At 45.1% G+C, this 23,436-nt stretch overlaps 3 protein-coding genes across 5 annotated transcripts; 1 reads left to right on the top strand and 2 right to left on the bottom strand.

Moving 5' to 3' along the window:
* Nucleotides 1-186: 186 nt before the first annotated feature.
* Nucleotides 187-5,559, bottom strand: ZMAT2 (zinc finger matrin-type 2). Its single transcript, XM_036896368.2, has 6 exons — nt 5,427-5,559; nt 5,000-5,093; nt 3,809-3,932; nt 2,514-2,587; nt 1,945-2,090; nt 187-1,231 (listed from the first exon to the last, which is right to left on the bottom strand). Exons 1-6 carry the CDS (start codon nt 5,442-5,444, stop codon nt 1,088-1,090), a joined length of 600 nt encoding a protein of 199 aa, XP_036752263.1. The 5' UTR covers nt 5,445-5,559; the 3' UTR covers nt 187-1,087.
* Nucleotides 5,560-6,336: 777 nt separating this feature from the next.
* On the bottom strand, nt 6,337-13,067 carry LOC118917879 (histidine--tRNA ligase, mitochondrial). 2 transcript variants are annotated; one of them, XM_036896175.2, is made up of 13 exons: nt 12,783-13,067; nt 11,345-11,419; nt 10,969-11,088; nt 10,750-10,845; nt 9,931-10,056; nt 9,733-9,840; nt 9,383-9,481; nt 8,984-9,077; nt 8,553-8,680; nt 8,218-8,460; nt 7,934-8,050; nt 7,569-7,715; nt 6,337-7,148 (listed from the first exon to the last, which is right to left on the bottom strand). In XM_036896175.2, the coding sequence occupies exons 1-13, from the start codon at nt 12,888-12,890 to the stop codon at nt 7,089-7,091; spliced, it is 1,521 nt and encodes a 506-aa protein (XP_036752070.1). In that variant the 5' UTR covers nt 12,891-13,067; the 3' UTR covers nt 6,337-7,088. The 2 variants fall into 2 exon arrangements, with proteins under 2 accessions (XP_036752070.1, XP_036752077.1); XM_036896182.2 differs by having other exon boundaries at nt 7,628-7,715.
* Nucleotides 13,068-13,108: 41 nt separating this feature from the next.
* Nucleotides 13,109-23,414, top strand: HARS1 (histidyl-tRNA synthetase 1). Of its 2 annotated transcripts, XM_036896145.2 has the most exons (13): nt 13,109-13,309; nt 13,591-13,680; nt 15,962-16,081; nt 18,041-18,136; nt 18,780-18,905; nt 19,538-19,645; nt 19,795-19,893; nt 20,130-20,223; nt 20,467-20,594; nt 20,688-20,930; nt 22,225-22,341; nt 22,532-22,678; nt 22,994-23,414. In XM_036896145.2, exons 1-13 carry the CDS (start codon nt 13,220-13,222, stop codon nt 23,063-23,065), a joined length of 1,530 nt encoding a protein of 509 aa, XP_036752040.1. In that variant the 5' UTR covers nt 13,109-13,219; the 3' UTR covers nt 23,066-23,414. The 2 variants fall into 2 exon arrangements, with proteins under 2 accessions (XP_036752040.1, XP_036752049.1); XM_036896154.2 differs by lacking the exon at nt 18,780-18,905.
* The last annotated feature ends 22 nt before the right edge of the window (nt 23,415-23,436 follow it).

Genomic DNA, 23,436 nt, shown 5'->3' with positions numbered 1-23,436 from the left:
AAGGAGACTAAAATTATATGAAAAGTTTTGTTCAAACTCCTCTGGACACAGATCCCATCAGAGGAAAATACAACTCTTGTTGAGGAACCTAGAAGAAAAGTGACAAGGCTCAAATGAAGGGAGAATAAGCTCTATATGGAAATCCTCAGTGTGGGAAGAAAAAAACAATACACAGGGAAAAATATGGAATGTTCCCAAATGTGAAATAGGCCCAGTCAATGCCATTTATTATACATGTTGAACAGCCTCTGAGACCCAAGGGCTCCCATATGAGGTTTTTTTTTCTTCTTTTCTTTTTTGCATCAAACAGGTTCTTCCAAGAGCCTGCTTACAAGGAAGACAAAAACAGAGTAATCCTCAATAAAATGAAACAAACAGGAAAAGCTGAACCTTCTACATATCAAAAAACAAAGGTTAAAAAACTCACCAGACCAAAAAACACACCAAACACTCATCCATTTAATGTCCTGTTACATGCACTGAGGAAGCCAAGAACATCAGGCACCAAGGCAGTCGTGCTCTGAGGCTCTAACTCAGGCTCCCTCGATGTGACAGATTCATGCACACACATCCACGCGTATCACTGACCCAGGCAGTATACATGCATGCACAGGTGGCCGGAGAATCCCAGGGAGGGTGTAGGGGAAAGTAGGGCTGGCGAAGGATATGCCACCGACTGGAAACTGGCAGCCCAGAGAACCTTTCCACTGCAGGCTAAGCAAGAGTTAAATTAAAACAAATGCAGAACACAGGATAAATGTAGGATGCTCAGAGAAAATATTGGACAGATGAAGAGGGGAAAATGCAGGGGAAGTTTTGAGGAAGCAGCCTCAGAAAAGGAGGTTTTTCTTTATTGGGAACTCAAATGGGCACAAGCGCTGTGACTCCAGTGATACACTGAGGCTGAAGGAATATGCCACAGCATCACCTCTGCCTCCTGTGCTCTCTCCCAAGGCAGAGGGTAACCATGAACACCCACCCTCTAGCCCTCCCCACTGCCACTGTTAAGGACTTTCCCAAGTACCCCCGAAAAATGACACCCCCACACACAGGGTTAAGCCCAGCAAAGAGACAAGCACAGAGAGCCTCAGTAACTCTTCTTGGCGGAACCAAAGCCAGAGAAGCCCATCACAGCGGCCATCTCATCCTCTTCCTCAAATGTCAAGTCCTCCTCGGCCCTCCTTTTCTTCTCCTTCTGTTTCTCTTTCTTGTAGGCTTTGGCCTTTTCCTCCTAGGGGGGAAATCACTCAGAATCAGTTCAGACTCCTGGCCAGATGTTGAAAGAGACAGGTGAGCTTCAAGATTCCTTTCTATCCTTAGGAGAAAATAGTTAGAGACAAGTAAAATTTCAAGAGCAGAGGAAAAACCACAGGAAAGATGACCAGGAATGAGAAAGTTCAGGAAGTACCAAGAAAGAGAAGTTTTAGCCTGTGAAGTGCACTCTTCAATCCTACATTCTAGTTCATCTCTAGATCTTAACAAAGTTATGGGACAAAACATGTAACAGCAGCTAACATTGTGAGGCATGTAGTACATGCTAAGAACTGTGCTCTATGTGTGTTATATACTAGTGTGTCTATTATGGGGAAACCGAGGCACAGGGCGGTCATATAACTTGCCCAGGATTCACAGCCAATAAATGGAGGAAATGGAATTCTGACCCAGTGCCACAGGCCTCTTGGAGACTAGGTACATTTAGTTCATCTGTCCTGTAGTAAAAAGTATGGGCCAAAGACTCCAGAAAAAAGGAGAGGTTCAGAGTCATTTCCTTCAGATGATGAGAATCCCAAAAAAGGACAATAAATGTTTCCCTATTATACAGAGATTCAGGACATACAATGACCCTCCAGGGATGGGAGGTGACGAGGAAGAGAGCCTCTCCATGATTTACAACATAAAATTCAAAGCCTAGGAGGGGAAAAGAAAATGGCAGCAGAGCCTCACCTCTTCTCTGAGCTCCTTCATCCTTTCCTCAAAATCATAATCTTTTTGCTTCTCTTCCATCTTCTTCTTGTTGACTTCAAAACGTTTCTTCACCTGATCCAAGGTGGAGCGCTCCACACGCATAGACATCCCCAGGTTTCGCTGATCTGGGTAGGATCAACAATAAAGAAGGTGACGTTGTTACAACACCCTCAGGCCCTCAAAAAGACTTTTCCTGACATGGATCCCATAAAACACACAGCAGAAGTAATTACAGCTGGAAGAAACTCCCTTGGCTTTGTTTCCAGAAGGAGCTGACTCAGATAACAAGACGCAAGTGGCTTTCAACTGCCCTTACTGACGCACACCAGTGGGGACAGCTGGGCCCAGAAGACCATGGCTTGGTGAGAGCCTAGAACAGTGTCTCACCTCATGGCCTCCAAAAACATTAGGTAAGGAAGTAAAGGATGGCCTGTACTGAAGCAATGGGAGAATTCGCCAGGCATTACAAAGGAGCCCAACAGAAACCATCCACCCCCCACCCCACCCCCAAAACCCAGCCCCGGTCACAAACTACCTCCAAGCCTTACGTTTCTTTCCGTTAATGTGATCCAGGAAGTTGATGGAGTCCTTCACCACACAATCGCAGACATTGCAGTAATACCTAGCAGACAGAAAGGAGCAGCAGTTGGGCAAAATGTGGTTACAGGGATCTTACCGTTTTCAACCTAGAAACACATTTTTAGGTAAAATTTCCTTTTTAGAAGGAGACAATTCTCATTCACGTAAAGGTTTAGCTCTTGGAAGAGCATGGTAGACAGTCTCCAAGATGGTTGCCTCAATAACCCCCAATTTCCTGACATTCCAACCCCGTGTAGCCCCCTCCTAGTTTGTAGTTGATTTATGTGACCAACAGAATATGTCAAAACTGATACTATGCCACTTCCGAGATGAGGTTATAAAAAAAACATGGCTTCTGTCTTCGGCTGCCAGGTGGATCACCTGCTCCAGGAAAGCCATTTGCTTTCTTGTGAGCAGCACTATGGAGAAGCCCGTGGGGCAAGGAACTGAGGTTTCCAAATCACAGGCACATGGGAGAGTTTGGAAGCACATCCTCCACCCCCACTTACGTCTCAGCTGAATACAGACCCAGCAGACACCTCGACTGAAGTTTTGTGAGGCACCCTGAACCAGAACCACGTCGGTCAGCCATTCCCAGATTCCTTACCCACAGAAATCATGAGCAATTCATTTTTTCATGCTGCTTCATTTGTTAATATACATGGCAACAGATAACATACAGAGAGGAATGACAACAATGGGTTTACTAAGCAGCGCAAAGATGTGTCACTCATTACTATTTGTTTTGCCATCTTACTGAAAGACCTAAACGGACAGAGAAGTAGTGGTGAACAAAAGAAAGCCTTCTTCCTACAGATTTTAGTCTTGCTCTAGAAGGAAGGTGCACAATCAGGCAATCCTAACAACTATAGCCTTGGCAACCATTCTGGAACCTCAACCCCCTTTATACATCACCAGCTTCTAGGCCCCATTCTTGCTTCACCTAATTTCTCCCCCAAAGATGTCCTCGGTAGTCCTTTCTTTCATTTCTTCCTCTGGCAGGAGAACAAAGAATCCCTTTTAAAATATTAAATAGTAGTTATAGTGTTAATATGGAGATACCTACAGAGTAACCACTCCTTGAGACACCACTACGTTAACTTGAGAACTTGAGGGGCAACGAAAAACAAACCTAAGGACTGGAATTATAGGCAACAAAGTTGTAAGTCTAGGGCCAAAGACCCTCCTCAACACTTCATAAAACCAACATAGACAGTTTACTCTATCTGCTCCTGGCTGCTGAAAAAGATGGAAAACCACTCACCCTCCCATCTCAGATTGTGGGGTAGTCTTGGTAATGACAATTGTCTTTCCAAGCTTGGATTCCAGGTCCACCTTGTAGTCCCTATGCCGGAGAAGCTCCCGCTTGACCGGCTGCACTGGTTTTCCTGAAATATAACAGGGAAGAAAGTCCCTTCAATATCACAGTTCCTTAAACCAGAAAAGAAATGCATGAAACTCATCCAGAGGTGTGCTCACATTTCTTTCTGAAACCTGAAGCAAGGGATACAACAGGCGCTTCTAGCAGCAGCTAGGGAAAATCCGAATGCAGGAGAAAGGTAAGTAATCCTTAACTCTCTACAGCTTTTCTCCGCTTTACTCCAACCAGTCTAAAAGCAATAATTTCTATTTATTAACTGAACTGAAGGGAGGAATTCTGAATTTTCACAAAAAGCAACCCTTTAAGAGAGCAAGGACACTCAGTAATGCTTTCAGACAGATACCCCAAGCATAACACAGAAAGGAATCCTCTGGGAGCTGAGGAAAATTAAAAAGGGGACCAACATTTAGGAAATACCTGTTACATACCAACCGCTATTATGCAAGTAACATAAAAACTAAAATGGATAGTGTGTGCAAGGTGGTGAAGAAGTAAAGCAGAACAATGCACAAGTTTGAAAACAGTTAAGAAAAGAAGACATTTCTTTTTGTATAGTGGAATCCCTATCTAGGAAAGGAACATCAATTCCGTGATATTGTACAAAGCAGAGAACAGCCCTACTCAACACTGACTAAAACCACCATTTCCTGGTGTAAACTTGCTCTCCTTAGACTTCATGGGATGGGTTTGATTGGGACAGTTCTTTGATTTAAGCAATTGCCAGGGAAAGAGGGACTCCTCAACAGCAGTAATGCACAGCAGCCAAAAACTCCACTTAACTTCTCCTGTGTCACTATTAAGATCTCAGTCTCTTACCTGTGCTTTGGGAAGTACTAAATGAGCCAAGCAAGGGAGGGCAAGGAAGCGGAGGGCAACAGAGCTGGAAAGCACCTCCAAACCACTTCAGTCCATCTCCTCGCTCTCATTTTATGCGTGAAGAAATCAAGGACCAGTGAGCAACGTTCTGCCAGAGGTTACACAGGAGAGGAAGACGGGGCATTTCAACTCTCCACCCGCTCTCCAGCCACAGCATCACCTCTGATACCCTTAGACCTTGATGGAACAGGCACCCACCATCCTTCTTTTCTCTCTCTTCCGTGAGCCTCTTCTCAGCGAGCTTCTCATATTCATCTTTGTCCCACTTTCGACGGAAGTCCAAGTTTTTTGTCTGTGGGGGAAAAAAGCGCTCAAGATTCGTCGCTAATCGTATCTGACCCCTAGAGAAATAGGCAACCACGTCCTGGCAGCCAAGGCGGCCCCGGGACCTGTCCAGAACGAAGCGTCTCCGGACAGCACCAGGAGGCTGAGTGGCCTCAGGACCCCAACCGGAGACCTCCGCGACTCTACTGACCCTGTGCCAGGGCCTTACGAGGGGACTCTTGAACACGTGTCGCTGGATCTCAAGGAGGTGTCAGAAGGCAGACGGGTGCGGCATATTCTGCGCTAGGAAGCCACCCCCTACTCAGCCCCCAGAAGCCGCCTCCTCACACACACCACCTACCCCGCTGCCCGACGCCATCTTCACTGCGAAGTGAATGGAGAGCCGGAAAATGCCGGAAAAAGCGGACCTGAGCCGTAAAGCAAGGCTGCCGTCCAATAAACGGAGAGTTCCGAGTTCTTCACGCTCTAAGAACTGGAAAGCTTCTCAAACAGAATTGTCGGCTCCGCCTCTGCTTCAAGGAAATGGCGCATGCGCAAGGTGAATATGAGGCAACACGGAAGTACGGGCACCTGCAAACGTTTCCCTTTTTTTTTTGGCCCTTTCAAAACAAGCATCACAAGGTTGCTTAGTCCAACACGTCTATTCTACAAACGGGGAAATTGAGGTTCAGATCAATGCCCTCTTATCTAGTCTGAATCAATTCTGCGTGCACTGCCAAAAGTTCCTGAACCTTTTTTAAGGCAGAGTCACTGTTAATAGGGGCTCTAGATGCCCCATTTACCTGTATGCACTAAATATAAGGCCCCGCAACACCAGTGTTTGCAAAGGCTGAAGCTTTCCCAACACACATATGGAAAGTGCCTTTTGCACTTTGTCTCTTTATCTTGAAAGCAACGCTATTACCACTTGGTTAATCATCTTTCCCTCCACTGAGGAACATTATAATCACTCAATCTATAGGGCACAATTTAATCAACACGATTGGATTAGGAAGGCCAATCATCAGCAACACTCTAGAGTGAAGAACTCTGGTGGATGGCTCACTATATGTTGATTTAGTAACATGACTGTATCTCCAAGCTGCGGGGTAAGAGTGGATGGGGGAAACTGGCTGCTCCCTTGGCGTGGGGGACAGAAGTGTGACCCCAAGGGAGGTTAATTCTAGTTCAGTTAGAATTCTCCAGTGCACAATAAAGCGTTTTCTAGGGCCTATACAAACTAATCCCTTGATAACAGATTACCCAAACCATTACATTTAATATTTTATTTAATGCATTATCCAACCACTTTTAGAACAGTCACCTCAATGGCAGAACATGGAACAGTCACAGCAATGGTTCCGGCACAGGAAATGGTCTCCAAAATCTCAAAAGATCAGACCTCCATGATGTTAGGTCACCTATTAAATTTAACACTCAAGATTATTAAACAGCCTCACCCTGGTTTTGTTAGTGGTTAGGCATTCATATACATGAATATGGGCACTACTGTGCCTTTGAGATAGCATCTCTGTCCTCAAAGCAGAAAGCAGCCATTTGCCCCTTCCTTGCTCTCTCAAAAACTCCCTGGATGGATAGACCAAGGGAAGGTTGTAGACAAATCCCCAGAATTTGGTCCAGAAGCCACAGTGTAAGGCTAAGTATCTGACTTCTGATCTCAATGGTTCAGAATTACCTCAGCCTGAGGTTGACTCTCCTAGAACCTTGCTCACAGCAACAATCCCAGCACTTCTTGGCAGCATTTAATGGCCTTTAAATCTGCTACCTGCATCTGCAAGTAGGACATGTCTCTTTCACATACCAGCCATCTGCGCCCATGCAGAATAGCTGCTTGCTCTAGCCCAGGAGTCCCTAGGGCCTTCTATAGTTCTGTATCCAGGAAGGACAGAGGAGGCGGAGGCACTTGCCACCCATCCTGGCCAGCAGTTGTGAGGTCCATCAGGAACTCAGTCCTAGATAAAACATTTGCTACAAAGAGCAGCAGATGGCAATCAGGTAAGGATCAAGACTCAGACAGTCGCTTCTGAATTTCAGTCACAAGATGTTCCCGTTTAATGGCCACCTGAAACATAAGAGAACCTTCATGTAACGAACTAGAGTGTGATACCAGTTACTTAGCCACTGCTTTTCTGGATTCATTTACTCTGCAGCTGCTCTCACTACTTATGTAACTAGTAGGGAGAAATGTGGGCTTCAAGCTGACCTGGAGACTGTATGTCCTCAAGACTAAAGGGATTCAAACATGGGATCTATGTCAATTTTGTTGATTAGTCTAGAAATACCCACTGAGGTTTCATTTGCCCTTCTTCTGCCACCCAGCCAATACTCAGTGGCTACAGTGTTTGCCTGGGGTGGTTCTTCATTCATCTTTATCACTATTAGCCTTGGAGGTATTTCCTCAGCCAGAAGACAAATATTTCTTAAAGAATCTAAGATAGGTAGAAATACTTGATCCCTTCTATTTTTGCCTGCCCCCACTCACCTCCTCCCTGCTGGCCACTGAACGGAGCTTGATGACCCCATCTTTCAGTTCTTGCTCACCAATAATAACCACCAGTGGAATGCCCGTGTCCTCACAGTACTGCAGTTGGGTTAGTAGTTTAGGGTTGTTCTTATACAGTAGCTCTGCCTGAAAATGGTGAAGATAAGAGTAGAGGGCTTAGAAGTGACTACATCACTCAAACTCCAGGAGCCAACATTTCTAAAGAAATAACCAGCTAGCCCTCCAACCCAAAGAAGATACTCCAGTGAAGACCAGAAGGGTCTTGCTCTGCTCTAGGCATAAACTAAAATTGGGCCTGGTGCCTGAACTCCACATATACCTACATGGCTTGGACATCAGCATACCTTGATCCCAGCATCCCAAAGCTCTGCAATTAGCCTCAACCGTTCTTGGAGAAAGTTCTTCTGTGGTGTGGCTACAAACACTTGAGTCTCTGTGGTCCGTATCTTCTCACCAGATGTCTGATAAAAGACAGGGAAGAAAATAAAACTAATAAAATCTTCCTTTGCATGAGTAATTCCAAAAAACAAGAAAAGAATCATCACAAAAACAGTCCAACTGCACCTCCAGAAACACGAGAGCTTTTAGGCCTTCAGCCCCACTCCACCCTTCCTTACCCAGGACCTACCTTCATCCTCTGCTCCACAATGGAGAAGATCCGCTCCACCCCAATGCTGAGCCCCACGCATGGCACCTTGTGGCCCTTGGGGTCAAACATGCCCACCAGCCCATCGTAGCGCCCACCAGCAGCCACACTGCCCACATGCAGGGGCTCCTCGTCAGCCGGAGCTGGGGTCTGTAGCAGCACTGCTTCATAGATCACTCCTGTATAGTAGTCTAGACCCCGAGCCAGGCTTAAGTCAAAGGAGATCTGTGGGGAAAGGTTACAGTCAGTCCCAGACATGACTCAGGACCCTGAGAGCCCCCGAGCCCTGTAGGAGGTCCACTCCCCATGCAGCTTACCTTCTCAGCAATTCCAAATAAAGTCAGATATTCAAATAGCAGCTTCAGGTCTCCCAAGCCCTCTAGGGCCTGCTTATTCTGGGACAGTTTAGGATCCTGGAACATTTGCTCTACCAAGGACATCCCACCTGGGGAGACATGGGAGAAATAAGGTCTGCTATTCACCCACATGTGTTTCATCCAAATTTATCCCTCCTCATTTAGAACAACAACAAAAAGGATCCTGACCACACATGACCAGGCTTTCTTCCTCTGCCTCTACCTTTGCCATATGAGGACAAAGAATGGTTCCAATAAAAGGGGAGTTAAATTCAGGCTAGGCTATGAAACTTAGCATCTCTATGGAAAGGAGCTGTTTCAGAGACAGAAGTTGTTCACCTATCACCCTCACCCTGGTTCCATCATACAGCTCTGAAAACCCTGGTTCTTACCATGACATTGGACATAGTCCCCAATTCGATCCGCCACTTCAGGAGCCAGACCTTGCTTTTCCACCATCTCATGTCTCACATTTTTCCAAGACATCTGTACAAATACCCAAACATTAGCCCAGCCCCAAGATGCTTCCTTCTCTAACTGGAAAAGGACAACTCACTTCCATTCAATATGTGTGTCAAGAGCAGCACTGTGCTCAACAAAGTCACTAGAGAGGCAGCTTAGGAAATCCAGCCACAATCCCCACTGCACAGCCAAACTCAGGTCTTGCTTCAGAATGTCTCCTCACCCTCCTCGTACCCAGCCACCATCTCCTTATTTTTCTCTAGGGGTATAGAATTGAGAGCAAGGCAGAAACTCTGATAAGATCTACTGAAGCATGCCTTCTTTGTTACCTTGTCTAGCTTGTCTATTGAGGAGCAGACAGCATGGTACTTGCTTTCAGGAACACCACAGACGGCAAACATCCCATCCAAAATCCTCCGGTCACTGACCTATGAACTCAGTGGAAATAACCCAAATGCCTTGTTAATGCCCTTTCCCTCAAAACAGTACCTACTTTCCTGACTCATAAAAGTGACAGAAAGGAGATTTCAGATGATAACTGTATACTGACATATATGAAATGCAACAGCTGTATTAAGAAAGTTCTGAAACTACAGACTTAAAGGCTGGATTCACCTATGTTTTGGGACAGCATCAGGCCAAATCCAGAATTCTCCTCTCAGTCCTGTCCTGGCCTCACCTTAATGACAAAGTCCCCCAGTTGCAACCCACTTAGGATTTCACACATGATCTTCAAACACTCTGCATCAGGGATCATAGGATCAAATTGACCGGCAATGTCAAAATCCTACAGCAAAGAAAAAGGAAAAAAAGAAACTCTCCTGAGCAGCCAATTCCTGCGTTTGAGCCCCCAGACTGCCTCCATCGGGTCACTTACGCACTGGCAGAACTCCCTGTAGCGGCCTTGGACTATGGTTGGGCTCTCCCGCCGCCACACCTTTCCAACATGGTAGCGTTTCATCTTCTTCACTTTATTCATGGCCAGATAACGAGCAAAAGGGACCTCACATAAACAGGTTAAGGAGGAAGAATACTGCATCCAAAGGTCCAGTGAACTGACATTAGGGAGGACTGGGCCTCTATCAATTGGATTTCATCCACAAAGATGAGAAGAAGGACTTTCTCTGTCTTGTTTTTCCCTATCCCCAAGGCATAACAATGCTTGGCATTTGAAATACCCTGAATAGTGTCAAATGAAGGAAACCCACCTAGCAAAACTACAAGTTCAGTAGAAAGCAGGGGAAGCAGAGAGAAATAACCCAAGAACTTCCCTCTTATTCCGATCAATTCTTAATTTCTCCAAATATTCAAGCTTCAGAAACTGGATTTGATTACATCTTCTATGTCAATATTTCTTAATGTGTAGGTCAAGGACTAACTGCATCTTAATTACCCAGATGCCTGTTTAAAATGCAGATTGCTGAACCCCACTTTAGCTACAGAATTAAGAATAGAGGCTGGTGGCCCAGAATCTGTTTCTGCAAGCTTCCCGAAGGGATTCTGATACATGTTAAAGTTGAATGACAGTACTCCAAGCCAGCCTCCACTGACAGAACTGCCTCCTGGAAGAAACTGGAAGCGAAAGCTGCTGCCAACAGACATTGAGAGGTCCCAGGGTCATTCTTGTTCTTTTTGTCAAAGAAAGCCCTCTGGGTTTGAAAAGAGGTAAGTCAGATCCCAGCACTCAGAAGGATACAGTGAGGTCATAGCGTAAGGACAATAGCTCTCCACCCTGATCCTTCAGATCATAGATGAGCCTAGAGTCCTCTCCGTACTTCTCTGTGAGCACTTCCTTCAGGGGACAAACAGAAAGTGTCACAGTTCAAAAGAGGACTCCAGAACACAGACTAGAAGCTTGTTGGGAAAGTAAAGGCAGGTGAAGGAATGGGGTTCCAGCACTTTCTATGCCTCTTACCTTTAGCTCAAATGCTGGGGTATCCAAACCTTTTGCTCCATGACGTTTAAAGCAGCTAACAACCATACTGAGAATTTTCTCCCTCACAACCATCTGCTGAGGACTAAGATCTCTGGTGCCCTAGAAACCAAAAGCAACCATAGTGAATAAAAAGACAAGTCCATTTAAGACAGAATTAAACACATCTATAATCTAAGGTCTAGAATTGAAATCCCTCTGAGTTCAAATGACTCTGAGCCCCATCAACTACCTCAAGAATAGTGCTTTTCTTAAACTTGTCTAAAAGGATATTAAAAGGGGTCAGCAAGAGACAAGCAGACCAGAGGGCAGTCCTCCAAAGCACTCAAATGGGACAGGGTGAGGCAAAAAGCATTACCTTTGGGGTCTTGATAATAAAATTAGATTTCTCTTGATGTGGTTTCAGTTGGGACGTTAACACGGCCTCAGCAACCTGGCAGAAGAAGATTTGAGTGTGAGATGTGGCTCTTCTCAAGGCTGGCCAGACCTGTGATATCTCTGGCCCTATGGACCACCAACCTCCAACCTACAAAGACCTTTGGTCCTGAGCAACAGGAAGTCCAGACACTATTTTATCCATTCCAATCATAGCCCCTCTCCAAAAACCCACATTGTATCTGCATTTGAAATACCCTGAATAGTGTCAAATGAAGGAAACCCACCTAGCAAAACTACAAGTTCAGTAGAAAGCAGGGGAAGCAGAGAGAAAGAACCCAAGAACTTCCCTCTTATTCCGATCAATTCTTAATTTCTCCAAATATTCATATAAATAATAAACATGAGGTCAGGTCTCTACCATACAAACTTTGTCACTCTATTTGGAGTTTTTCAATGTCTGAAAAAGTTTAAGCACTTGAGAATAATGAAGGCACAGAACAAACCAACCCACCATTACCACATGAGCAATCAAGGGGCAGGAATTAGTATGATCTTCTCCAGTACTCAGTTCCTACTCAAAGAGTGAAAGTAATCATTTGACAGTGGTCATTAAGCTTGGAGATGGGAGAAAAAGTAACTTGTAGGCAGAAGAGAATCAGCTTCAGGACACAAAACATGCCGTGGAATGAAAAGAAATGGATTTTTCTGATTGAACTCAAAATCAGACTGGAAGGACGCTGTGACTGAAATTTAATAACAAAAAATCTGAGCCCTGTTGTTTACGATAGCACAAAGCATCTGCTAGGAAGACAACAGGGTCTTTCCCAAGATAAAAACAGAATAATTGGTTTTGTTTATCACCAGCAGGCTGTATGCCTCTCCAGAAATATGAAGGGTGTGGTAATTCCATACTTTGGCAGATTCTGTTCTCCAAAGGATGGCAGGTCAAGTCCAAAATCTCTCCTCTGCAATTCCAAAATACAAAAATCTCTGAAAACAGAAAATGCTTTTTTTTTAAGCCTCATTTTGAGGTAAATTCTAATATGAACTCCGTCTACTTATGGTCGTCTTCAGTCATCTCAGTGGGAATACTCATATATATATCGCTTATGAAAATGTAATGTATTTGGACACAGGAGATTCAGATAAGTAATTGTGGACCAGTATTAAAATGTTCCCTTGTTATGCAACTTTGCAGCCTCCGTTTCCTCAACTGTGATATGCAAATAATACCAACCTCTCGAGATTGCTACCAAGTTTAAACAACAATACATCTAAAACGCTTATCTCAATGCCAGTACATAGTGGGCATGCAATAAAAACCAATTGTAATACTACTGGAGTACAGGCCGCGAGTCCATGCTTTCAGACCTGGAGAACCTGCCCCCACAGATGGGAGCTACTTCCGTCTGGCTCACCTGGCTATGATAATGGAATTCCCCGATGCACACAGCACTAGGAGGCCGCAGGAGCTGGCCGAGCAGGTAAGTCCAGGCCCTCCTATGCAGGAGTCCGAGCTGGGGCATGGTGAGGCAGGAGGCCGGCTTTCAGGGACAGGAGCCAAAGGACCAGAGAACGAAGTAAGGCGGACACCGGAAAGGGTTCAGAGCGCTATAGAGGCGATGCCCTAGCACAGAGGAAAAAGCGAACTCGTCCGCAACTCCCAAATCCTGCAAGCCGAATCCAATCTTCTCAGGCTCACGTCTCCGCTTCGACACTTCCGGTAGGAACTGGAAGTAGTGACACTCGGCGGAGGCTCTCTAGGCGTGCGGGCCAGTGACTCGATAGCCGGAAGTCATCCGAGCTGACGCTGCGGCAACCACAAGACAACGGTCTCCTGCAAGTGGCGGACGGTATGGCGGAGCGTGCGGCGCTGGAAGAACTGGTGCGACTTCAGGGAGCGCACGTTCGGGGCCTCAAGCAGCAGAAGGCCGGCTCCGCGCAGGTACAGCGGAGGTGGCAATGTAGTGGCCAAAGCAAGGCTGGGGAGGACAAAGAACTGGGGTGGGCTGCACCTAGCAGAAAAATGTAGGGGATGGGACCCTGCCTTAGGGTGGAGGACGGGCTGGGTGGGGAAGGAGCAGGGGTAGGATCCGAGAGAAGTAAGCTACACCTGGGGAGAAAGATCTGCCTCGGATCCTGATGAGGGACGGGTTCTGAATGAATGGCGGAGGTGGGAGGGGGAGTGGCTGATGTGAGAGTCCAGCGCCTACTTTATCTTAACAGATCGAGGAGGAGGTGGCGAAACTACTGAAACTGAAGGCACAGCTGGGCCCTGATGAAGGGAAACAGAAGTTTGTGCTCAAAACCCCCAAGGTAATTTAGGGAGCCTCTGAGAGAATCCCTAACTCCGCTCCCAAGGGCGGATATGCCTGTTCCTTGAACCAGATACTTGAGGAGGATCTGAAATGCTGCAGAGGAAACAATAGTTGCTCTGGGCTGGATTGGACTCTTATCTGAGTCATTCTGGGATTGCAAAGTGGCATCAAAAACTAGGCCAGCTGGGTGCTTAAGGGAGTCGGCCTGCTACTGCTTTTCAATTCAGTAAATATTTATCGAGTACTTATAACATGTGCTTAGCATTGTACAAAGCAGTGAGTATACCATGGAGACAACACATTCTATTTAAGTAAGAAGACTTAGGACAAATAATCCTACACATGGATATGTCATTACAAATGATGATAAATGATATAAAGAAATAACAAGGATGCTCTGAGAAAAATGAGAGAGAACCAAGGAGTCTGAGAAAGCCTCGCTGAAGAAGTGATACACCAGCTGACCTAGCAGATGACTGGGAGGTAGCCAGGGGAAGAGTTTGAGGAAGATAGGTCCAGGTAGAGTATGGAAACCCTGAAGCAGGAAAGAACCTTGGTAGTTTTCAGGAACTAGAAAAAGACCCACCTATGTGACTAGAACCAAATAGGGAGTAAGCAGTAGGGTAGAATGAGGTTGGAGATTCCAAGCTCACCCTCCAGGATTTCAGTTCAGATGCCACTTTCTGTAAGTTCTATAACAGAACTATTTACCCCTTCATCTGGGTTCCTTTGGCACTTCATAGTTTTTTAACATTGCATTTATTGATGACTTTTAGTTATTCACATGGTTCGTTTACCCTGAGAAGCTAAGGCTACATGCCTGAAACTAGGTATTCAAAGAATGTATGTGGAGTTGAATTGTGAAGAAAAGGGAAGATGATCTGTCTTCCTTTTGTTGAGATGCCACCTTCTAAGGATAGTGCTTTGGCTAAATTAATTGAGCTATTACTTTCTACACAACTCATTCAAAGGTTGAAGACTGTAAAATCCCAAGGTATTGATCATTATTCAAACTATTAGGTGAAAAGATGAATAGGGAATTTATGACAGCTCAGGCTAGCCTCACCTAAACCTGGTGATCAATCTTAACATTATTAAAACTAGGACAATCAGACGTTTTTCCTGATGCAATGCAATAAGAAGTACTTAGCACCACCCATAAAATATCCTTGCCAAGAAAAATTGAACCTGAATCTAATCAGGCCTTCAGACCTAACTACCAGTTTACCAGAAATATGGGAGATAGAAGAACATATTAAATGACACATTGAGATATTGTTAACCAAATCTAGAAAGCAAAAAATTCTTTAGGAAAATGACCCAATTTCTTCAACAAATAAGCGACTTAAAAAAAAAAAAGAAAGGGAAAGATTAAATAGACATAAAACATATCAACCAAATACAATGCATGGACTTTTAGAATTTGATTCAAATAATCCAACCATAAAAAAGGTCCATCTGTCTTTTATGCCAGACATTAAAGATTTGCAAAAATATAAATCAATACCACTCTTCTCACCAAATTGTTTTGGAAAGGAGTTACATTTTGCTAAAATGTACTTAGGTTAGTATGTAGTAGATTTACCATTTGTTAAGTGAATTGATAAATATTTATAAGTACAACCCACTTTGGGTCCTTAATAAAAGTAAGAATATAAAGAGGGCCTGAGACCAAAGACTTGGGAGTTGGATATAAAAGCCCAGACTAGAAACTTTGACCTGGAATGACAGGATCCTACTCTTGACTGTGTGCCCTTAAGTAATGACTCTTCTCAACACCCTATAATTCATCTGTAAAATGTTTCTGCCCAGCCCATGTCACAGGGCTGAGAGAACAAATTAAAGAACAAATACTGCTTATCAGAATTTTAAGTTACATTGGGAGGGAATGTTACTTGTGAAATTTGGAATTCAACTAGTTAAGCCAGGTTGAATTATGTACCTGTCAGGTAGGTGCTTTCTATTAGGCAAGGAAATGTTCTGTTATCCCAGAAAAGGAGTTTTTAGGAAAATTGCTCAGAGAGTAGAATTGTAAGAATTGTAGAAAATAGACCCAAGCTAAACAGGGTATGGAACTTAGAGAGGCAGTAGCAAATGGATGTGTGATTAATAGGGAGTTGTTTGTACTTACTTTACAGCTCAGTGGCCTTGAGGAAAATTTAAGATTGAGTCAGTATTTGCATTTGCCATCATAGAGGTCATGCTTTTATGTTTCTAGACCGTAACTGTTCTTTGTTTTTAAATCCAATACCTGGATTTTTTGGCTGATGGACTCCAAGGGCACAAGAGACTACAGTCCGCGGCAGATGGCAGTTCGGGAGAAGGTATTTGATGTGATCATCAGCTGCTTCAAGCGCCACGGTGCAGAAGTCATCGATACCCCTGTGTTTGAACTAAAGGTGAGGGATGAGTGAGGAGAAACTGCTTGGTGGAAAAGTGGGTATACAGACAACAAAGAGGATGAGGAGTGGTGGCCCAAAGGTCTCCCTCCTGTTGTGGACAAAGACCAGTATTTTCTCTAATGAGAAAGGGGGCAGGACTGATTTAGAAGGAGAGGCCCAGCTGTTTTTTTATCCTGGTTGTGGCCAGCAGTTTCAAAAAGTAGCCCTATGCAGAAATGGAAGTTCTTATGACTGCTGTCTATGATGAATTCATAGTACCTGTTCTTGGGATATTTTCTAGATACATGAAAACCACACAAACTATAAATATGCAACCAGTCTCCTACTGATAGACCCTGAGGTTGTTTCCAGTTCTCTGCTTTTAAAAGAAAACAGATTGCATTACTCCCTGCAGTAACTTCTATTGCATTTATAATTAAATCCAAACTGTTTTCTCAGGCTTACAAGGCTGTACGTGATTTGGCCACTGCCTGTCTCTCCTGTCTCATCTCATGCTATTTTTCACTTTGCCCACTCTGCTACTCTGGTCTTCTTTCTACTCCTGGAATATAATAAATATGTTTCTGTCTCAGGACCTTTGTTCTTGCTCTTCACTCTTCCTGAGCTCCCCTTTCTCCAGCTCTTTGCATGACTTTAATTTCAGATCAAATTAGCAATTATAGATTTTAATTTCCGATCTCAACTGAAATGCCATTCCTCAAATAATCCTCTGTACTACCTTTTCTAAAGTAGCCCTTATCTATCACATTGATCTGTTTTATTTCCATTAGAGCAGCTATCACTATCTGAAACTATCCATTAATTTGTTCCCTTGCATTGGTGTACTGGCTGATGTTTCTCATTAGTGCAGAAGATCCATAAGAGGACTGCCTTTGTCTTGTTCTCTGATACATACTCAGTGTTTAGAACAATATCTGGTACTGGTGGACATTTATCTGCAGGATAAGTTCTATAGAAATGGAATCGCTGGATCAAGGGGTTGTGCTCATTTATATTTTTACCAACTGTATTAATTTGCTAAGGTTGCCACAGTAAAGTACCATAGACGGTGGTTTAAACAAAAGTAATTTATTGTCTGGAGGCTATAAGACCAAGATAAGGTATCTGAGGGAAGGATTTGTTCTAGGCCTTTCTCCTTGGCTTGTAGATGGTTATCTTTTCCCTGTGTCTTCACATCATTTTCCCTCTGTGTCCAAATTTCCTTTTTTATAAAGACATCAGTTATATTGGATTAGGTTCCAACCTAATGACCTAATTTTAGCTTAATTACCTCTTTATAGACCCTATCTCCAAATATAGTCATATATGAGTTTCCTGGGGAATAGGACTTAAACATATGAATTTTGAAGAGGGACAGAATTCAGCCCATAACACCAACCAATGTATGAGTGTTTTTGATTGTACACACTGCAATTTTTCAGACTTTTTAAACTTTGCCAATCTGGCAGTTGAAATATGTTATCACCTCGTTGAAGATATCAACTGCTATCTACTATCTGTTTTGGCTTTTAACATTGTTCAAATCTCAGGCATCATAAAAACACTTATGTTTGTTCTAATAACCCACTCCTAGGGGTTTATCTTCAAAAAATAAATATTCAAAAGAAAAAAAATTTATGTACCCAAATATATTTATTGAAATGTTATGGAACTTTTTTTTGGAATACATTAAACATCGAACAGTGTAACACTAGGAAGGAAGCTCCTGTTCCCTGGAATATTATGCAGCTTTTAAAAGTAATACCTCAGCTCTGTCACAAAATGGAAATGTTGATAAGCAGAAAACAAAATTGGTTTTTCCTTTTGATTATAACCACATCAAATACATAAGCATTGGAATAGAGAGTAGAGGAAATGTAGACAAGTGGAAATCATTCATGTTAGAGTAGTTTCTGTTTTTAAAACTTCCTTTTAAATTGTTATCATTGTGACCACATTTCTTTGTGTTTTCTCCAGGAGACACTGACTGGAAAGTATGGGGAAGACTCTAAGCTTATCTATGACCTGAAGGACCAGGGCGGAGAACTGCTGTCTCTTCGCTATGACCTCACTGTATCTTTCTAAACCTGGGCTCTTGACACTTTGGATGGATTGGCCCTTGTTGAGCTGGGGGTGTTTGGGGACAGCTATACATAAATGGGATCAAATATGATGCCTTTGGCAATCAGGGAAATTATTTCTCTAAACCAGGAACAGGACTGTGGCTAAACAGAGCATAGCCTTGTAAGACTTCTGAATTCTGAGTGAGGCCTCAACTTTATGTCAGGGCCAGTTCCAACTCTGCCAGCATTCCCCTGGCTCCAGAATCTCTCTCTTTTCTGCTGTCCAGTGGACAAAGTTGTTAATGGACCAACAGCACGTTTCTTTTATCTCCAAGCTATGTCAGAGAATCATATGCTAAGAAATAAATGTGGCTCCCTTTCTGCTCCCTGGCCAATCTGCTCAGCCTCCTGCCATGCTCAACATAGGCCAGGGAGACACTACCAAAGAAAAAGGAGACTTAATCATTTTTGAAACTTCAGCTGCCCTTGTGGTAACAAAGTTGATTCTTTCTAATGTTCAGAAATGCTGTTAATCTTATAGTTGGTGGTTTTACCCACACAGGGAGGAGTTAGGCCCCAGTTTCTGTTGGTTATGATAGTAGTCAACATCCAGACTGATAGGAGGGGCTTTCTTCTTAACTCTTTGTCATCAGGTTCCTTTTGCTCGATATTTGGCAATGAATAAACTGACCAACATAAAACGCTACCACATAGCAAAAGTATATCGGCGGGATAACCCAGCCATGACCCGCGGCCGATACCGGGAATTCTACCAGTGTGTGAGTATGTAGGTCAGGCTGGGTGACTTGGCCCTGCCTCAGGTCAGCAGGATCTACTGAGTACTCCTGGTGCACTGAGCAGACTGGTTGCCCCAGATATCGCTAACCCTTAGGTTTCTTTAGTCTTTTCGTGTAGAGGACAGGGATCATTCTCTCCATTTACACATGAGTAAACTTGAGACTCAGCAAGATGAAGAGATCATAGGAATAAGAAAGGCAAAGTCAGCACTGGAACTCTTGGTCCAGTGCTCTTTATATTGAATCACAGTGATAGGATCACAGCATAGGACAGGTATTTAAGGTATTAAAGCGTCCAGACTGATAGTTTCTGATTAGTGATGATGACTGAGGACTAAGACTGTGTAACTGCCCCCATGACATAGGAGGAAATAAGGAAAACTAGATGAATGAGGTCATGAAGGAATAGCCCAAGAGACTGGTATCAGCAAACCAGGACTGGTAAGAGATCCAAGAATGCTGCGGTTTTCCTCTGGGCTAATGATCAGAGAATGAAAACAGTCTGTGCATAAGTGCAAACAGATCTTCATAGCAAGAGAGTAGAGCTCCCTGCAGGCCCCCCCACTTAAGTAGAGTGAACCCCTGAGGACCTCTAGCTACTCCTCTCCCTGCAGGATTTTGACATTGCTGGGCAGTTTGATCCCATGATTCCCGATGCAGAGTGCCTGAAGATCGTGTGTGAGATCCTGAGTTCACTTCAGATAGGCGACTTCCTGGTCAAGGTCAGAGCTGAACAAGGGCTGGGAGGGCAAAGTTAAGCCTAGCCTCTCACAGGAGAAGGTCCTTGTGCAGAGATACCAGTAGCCCAAGTGACCAAGTCTATTGAAGGTTACTAGTGGATTCTCTCCTCACTATGCCTTGGTAACTCCAGGTGAATGATCGGCGCCTTCTAGATGGGATGTTTGCCATCTGTGGAGTTCCTGATAGCAAGTTCCGTACCATCTGCTCCTCAGTGGACAAGCTAGACAAGGTGATGACCCAGATACACTTGACTCTTCTTTCCCCAGATTGCACCCTCCTCTGAGAAATGGAAAACAAGATTAGAAGAGAGGGGCCTGCCACTTTGGCCACCAGAGGAAGATTAGCCCCGGAATGTAGGTTGAAGGGTAGCTTCTGCTCCAAGACCACCTTCTGAGGGTGACCCATAGTGGCCTTGCAATGGGGAAGCTACCCAGGGGTTCCTGACTAGTGTGTGTGTCTACCCAGGTATCCTGGGAGGAAGTAAAGAATGAGATGGTAGGAGAGAAGGGCCTCACAGCAGAGGTGGCTGACCACATTGGGGACTACGTCCAGCAGCATGGTGAGGAACTAACCCTGACCCCCAGCAGCCATCCCACTGCCTTCAGGTCTAAAGCCGAAACCCTTGTGTGTGTGGATGTGTGTGGGAGAGAGAGGGAGGGGCAGAGAAAGTGTGTGTGTGTGTGTGTGTGTGTGTGTGTGTGTGTGTGTGTGTACACACATGCATGCTTGTACAGTCACGCAAAAAGGCAGAGCCCCTGTCTTTTTTCTCTTGGCAGTCTGACTCACAAATATGTCTCCTCAGGTGGGTTATCCCTGGTGGAACAGCTGTTCCAGGATCCTAAACTGTCCCAAAACAAGCAGGCCTTGGAGGGCCTGGGAGACCTGAGGCTGCTGTTTGAGTACCTGAGCTTGTTTGGCATTGCTGACAAGGTGAGTCAGGTCAGGGATGGAAGCCTTCGCTGAGCTCTGGGGCTTCAGCTTCTTGATCCTCATCTGGTACCGACCATGTTCTTGTCCCCACAGATCTCCTTCGACCTGAGCCTTGCTCGAGGTCTAGACTACTATACCGGGGTGATCTATGAGGCCATGCTGCTGCAGACTCCACCCCGGACAGGGGAAGAGCCCCTGGGTGTGGGCAGTGTGGCTGCTGGAGGGCGCTACGATGGGCTCGTGGGCATGTTTGACCCCAAAGGGCGCAAGGTGCCATGCGTGGGGCTCAGCATTGGGGTGGAGCGGATCTTCTCCATTGTGGAGCAAAGGCTGGAGGTAGGTCCTGGGGGTAAGCAGAGAGTCTGGGCGGCTGGCGCCCAAACCGTCTTCTTTGATCTCCAGGAGGTCAAGTGATGCTGCTCTGGACAAGAAGCATCTTTGTAAAGAAATGGAGAAAAGATGGTCCCTGGTCTTCACAGATTCTCACCCCATTACAGGCCAGATATGGATCTTTGATCATTCTTCACAAAATCCTTTGCTCTGGGTCCCTACTTCCCTCGAGCTGTCAGGAATCTAAACTGATATATCCAAAGACCTGGATCTTCTTCGGAATATAAAGTCCTTAATATTTTACTACTCTATGCCAGGCACTGTGCTTACTGCTTTTCTTGCATTACCTAGTAAGATTCTTTACCAGCCCTCTGAGAGTAGCTACTTTTATTCTTTATTTACAATTGCCAGATGAAGGAACTGAAGTATTATAGATAAAATAATTTGCCCAAGGTCATGAAACTTGTAAGTGGCAGAGTCAGAAATCAAATCCAAGCAGTCTAACTCCAAAGCCTCGCTTCCAACCACTCTGTGACATTGTCTCCAAGTGGAAAGCAAGTGTCCGAGGCCCTGAGATCCCTCAGATGTCTGTCTTGACTCTTTGGCACCTAGAGTAATATCAGCCCTTCATGGCCTGAAGCCCTTCTTCGTTGCTGCTGCTCTTAACTGGCTTGTGGTATTTCATCCCCTGGGGAAACTCTCTTGAAATAACCTTTCCACTGATCCCGTCTTTTTTCTCCAGAGTGGAAACTACCTGTTTCCCAACTGAGGTCCTATTCCAGTAGGCATCTTATGTTGTATGAACTATGAAAGTACTTCTGAGAAAGACAAGGGGCAGTAACAGCATGTCCTTTCCCCCATCCACACACACCCTGTGTTGTGCCCTATGGCTAAAGAGGAGTAGTCTCCTGACTGGGCAGATGGGAAGTGGGAACGAGAACTGTCAGGGGGGACTGCATTGCCTGGGTGAGCCCACAGGATCACTTCTGTGTGAGTGTTCTTGCGGACCCTTAAGGTACTAGATGGAGATGAGCTTGAAGTCACTATACATAACCTACCTTTGGCCTTGCCCTATATTATTTATTCTGGGAAGTCATATGTACAAGCCAGGCAGTTCGTGTTTTATATCATCTACCTGATGCCCAGTTGCTAGATGAGAAGACTGGAGCCCTGCCCTGGTGGACCTCACCGAGTTGGGCCTGGTCTCTCAGAATCCTGAAAATAGCCTGCTCTGTTTGCTCCTTGAAGGTGTTGTAAAGAGTAGCCCAACTCTCTGCCTCTTTATCTGCCCCTTCCCCAGGCTCTGGAAGAGAAAGTACGGACCACAGAGACACAGGTGCTTGTGGCATCTGCACAGAAGAAGCTGCTGGAGGAGAGGCTGAAGCTAGTCTCAGAGCTCTGGGATGCTGGGATCAAGGTAGAGAAGGCAAGCCCCAGGGTGGAAGCAAATTTGGGAGTGCTGGGCCCAGACTGAATAAAAGCTCATCCATAGTGACTCTGCCAGTACTGTGACTTTTTGGTGTCAAGCTAAGAGCAGAGTGCCAGCTGGGGCCCCAAGGACATTGTCCCTGAGGACAGCATTCACCTTCTGCTTTGGTTCCCTGCAGGCAGAACTGCTCTATAAGAAGAACCCAAAGTTGCTGAGCCAGCTGCAGTACTGTGAGGAGGCAGGCATCCCACTGGTGGCCATCATTGGTGAGCAGGAGCTCGAGGATGGAGTCATCAAGCTCCGTTCAGTGGCCAGCAGGGAAGAGGTAAGTATGCGGGCAGGAAGGCTGCAGGACAGGGGATATATGCCATTTTGGCAGGTTGATGCCTACCTATGCAAGAAGCCTGGCGTTCATATTTGTACCCACTTGTGAAGGACTTAAAGAGCGTAATTCATTACTATGGTCATTGTAGAGTAGATCTCCGTCCCCACGTACACCTTCAAGAAGCACTGTCTACTCTGAGGTGTTTGATTGGGTTCCTGCTCCCAGCTGAGTCAAGCCTGATGCCTAGAGGAAGGTGTGGGCACGGGGCACAGTGGAGTGGAAGATGTTCATAGCACTTTCCCCCATCCTGGCCAGGTGGATGTCCGAAGAGAAGACCTCGTGGAGGAAATCAAAAAGAGAACAAGTCTGCCCCTTTGCACCTGCTGAACTGAGCAAACTATCCAAGGAAAATGGGACTGGCACTAATATTTAAGGCTAAGACAAACTGCATATGTACTTCAACATCTTTGCACATTTCTGTTCCGGCAGGAAGACCTGAAGAGTGGTCAAAACAGAGACTTTATTTTTATTATGATTATTTTATTGGTAATCACAGGCAAAAATGGCCAAGGACTACACCATTTTCCATAGGAGGCCCTGGGGGCTTAGTCTAGTCAGGGCTCCTGAGCCACAGGGCTGGACGGAGACGGTCTCCTCCGCAGCGCCCCGCGCCAGGTAGAGGGAATGCCCCCACGGCCGGTCACCAGAGGTCCAATAAAAAGCCTCAGTCACTGTATCCTGCTTGTGTCGCTATCGCC

This window comes from Manis pentadactyla, chromosome 13 (assembly GCF_030020395.1).
Source record: "Manis pentadactyla isolate mManPen7 chromosome 13, mManPen7.hap1, whole genome shotgun sequence".
Lineage (NCBI taxonomy): Eukaryota > Metazoa > Chordata > Mammalia > Pholidota > Manidae > Manis > Manis pentadactyla.
The sequence above is the reverse complement of the archived record's forward strand: the minus strand, read 5'-3'. Positions and strand labels throughout refer to the sequence as shown.